This window comes from Saccostrea echinata, unplaced genomic scaffold (genome assembly GCF_033153115.1).
Source record: "Saccostrea echinata isolate AGI-Se365-2 ecotype Australia unplaced genomic scaffold, CSIRO_AGI_Sech_v1 ptg000030l, whole genome shotgun sequence".
NCBI lineage: Eukaryota > Metazoa > Mollusca > Bivalvia > Ostreida > Ostreidae > Saccostrea > Saccostrea echinata.
Window position 1 is genome coordinate 32600001 of NW_026889779.1, and position 2500 is coordinate 32602500.

The 2500-nt window shown below is 38.1% G+C and overlaps 1 protein-coding gene across 2 annotated transcripts in view; it reads left to right on the forward strand.

Moving 5' to 3' along the window:
* The first annotated feature begins 1250 nt into the window (after positions 1 to 1250).
* LOC133197732 (trifunctional purine biosynthetic protein adenosine-3-like) overlaps positions 1251 to 2500 on the forward strand; it is a 22204-nt gene continuing 20954 nt past the window's right edge. The window contains exons 1-2 of one of the 2 annotated variants that reach the window (XM_061333912.1): positions 1251 to 1406; positions 2136 to 2258. In XM_061333912.1, the coding sequence (XP_061189896.1) occupies positions 1265 to 1406; positions 2136 to 2258 (265 nt within the window). In that variant the 5' untranslated portion in view covers positions 1251 to 1264. Of the gene's footprint in view, positions 1407 to 2135; positions 2259 to 2500 lie in introns of those variants that run through there. The other variant, XM_061333913.1, reaches the window with a different exon arrangement.

Consider the following 2500-nt stretch of genomic DNA (forward strand, 5'->3'; position numbering starts at 1 on the left):
AAGTTTGTTCAAATGAAGGACCACGCCCTCCTCCGGCCACAATGGACGATCAAAGTATAACATAGGTGTATATATGAAAAATCTTCAAAAATCTTTTTCTCAAGAACAGCAAAGCAATGATTGGTAATATTTATGTGGAAGCATCCTCAGGTGGTGTGGGTTCAAATTTGTTCAAATCATGACCCCCGGGGGTAGGGTGGGGCCACAATGAACGATCAAAGTTTTACATAGGAATATATAGGAAAAATCTTCAAAAATCTTTTTCTCAAGAACAGCAAAGCTATGATTGGTCATATTTATGTGGAAGCATCCTCAGGTGGTGTAGATTCAAATTTGTTCAAATCATGACCCCCAGGGGTAGGGTGGGGCCACAATGAATTTTTGTTTGTTTGTATGTTGTTTAACGTCCCTCTCGAGAATTTTTCACTCATATGGAGACGCCACCACTTGCCGGTGGAGAGCTGCAAATTTTGTCCTATACTCGGCACTTACGGCCATTGAGCAGTGAGGGATCTTTTTCGTGCCAGCACCTACTGTGACACGGGACCTCGGTTTATATGGTCTCATTGGAAGGACCAGTCTCCACGTCCCACAGTGGGATTCAAACCCGCGACATAAGGATCAACTCCTTACGTCGCGACTCTAGAGCGAACTCTCTAACCACTGCGCCACGCGGGCGGCCACAATGGATGATCAAAGTTTAACATAGGTGTATATAGGATAAATCTTCAAAAATCTTCTTCTCAAGTTTGTTCAAATCATGACCTCCAGGGGTAGGGTGGGGCCACAATGAAAGTTCGAACTTGTAGAGAAAAATGTCACAGTTAGTCAAAAAATTATGTAAGCATCCTTAGTAAGTGTAGATTTATTTCTGTTCAAATCATGCCCCCACTTCCTTTTAGGGGTAGGTTGGGACCACTTATGCATTTAAGCTTTTCAATACTAAACTGTTTTTTTTTCCTTTTATCTTAGCCACAATGCTCAGGTGAGCAATGTGGCCCCTGGGCCTCTTGTTTAACTAGTTTAAGATGATCCAAAATTGTCCAAAATCCCTTTATTATACATTGAATACCTTAAGTTTATTTGTGTCATGCTTCATACAATTCAAAGAAAGCCAATTCTTAATTTTGAATCATAATTGTTACTTGCCCCCCACCCCCCAATTTCAGCTGTTTTTTTTTTAAATAATTGAATAGTATTAAATATTGTATTTTGGCAAACTTGCAGAGTAAAATTTCATTATTTTCTTTCCAGATAGATTGTCATGGCAATAGTTTTAGTGTTAGGAGGAGGAGGGCGTGAGCATGCGTTGGCATGGAAACTAGCCCAGTCAGCAGATGTGCGTCATGTTTATGTGTCCCCTGGTAATGCTGGAACAGAGAGCTGCCCTAAAACAAACAATGTAGGTAAGTATAAATGAGAGGTGCCCCCAAACAATGTAGGTAAGTATAGGTGAGAGGTACCTCTCCCCAATACAAACAATATAGGTAAGTGTAGAAGAGAGCCCCCCCCCCCCCCCAACAATGTTACAGTAGGTGAGTAAAGGGAAGAGGTATCCCCCCTAAAAAAAACACCAAAAAACAAAAAAAACAAAAAAAAACAAAAAAACAATGTAGGTAACTATAGATGAGAGGTGCCTAGTTAACTGGCAATTTAAGGGACTTTTTTCTTAATTTCAAAATTCACGAAATAAGATTCTATCAACCTTAAAAAAAAATAAACATACAAAATGTTTTGTGCGTTTAATAAGGGAAAAGAGAGAGAAAATAAGCATCAATTAGGGAAAAAAGAGAGAAAATAAGCATTAAATAGACTCATTTTTATCACTCTCAAAATGAGAGATGCCTAGTTAACAAGTTAGGTAGATATGTCACACTCCTAGAATGGCCTGAGACTTTAGCAAGGTATGTGCTTAGAGTGACTATGTTTGGTGTGGGTTTACTTTCACAAAACTATAGACTATATTTGAAACAGTGAGACAAATTTTTTGTGTCTCATCCATGTAGGAAGTGTTTTTATTTCCTTACTTTCCTTATCATTGATGAAAATTTTGCTCTTTTTTCAAAAAAAAAATCATTTGTAGAGTTCTGGTATGTTCATAGTGTAGAGTTAATGTACCTTTACATATTTTGTAGATGTTAATGTGAAGAACTTTACAACAGTGGTAGAATTCTGTCAGAAGGAATCTGTTTCTTTAGTTGTGGTTGGACCAGAAGACCCATTGGCTGCTGGGATAGCTGATCACCTGACTAGTCAAGGTAACCAATAATCAAAAAGGCATCCCCTTTGTACCTAACTACCTTTGATCTAATTATGCCTTCAATTCATGTCCAGCAAATTCTCTTGGCTTTAAATTTCTTTCAGTATCACATCATTTTTACTCTTGCTCTCTGACATCTTTTTCCAGCATATATAGTTTCACTCTCTCTGCATGTTACCTGTAAATGTATTACTTTTCTGGCCTTGTGTAATTCCTCATTCCTTGCTAGTTTATATGGCA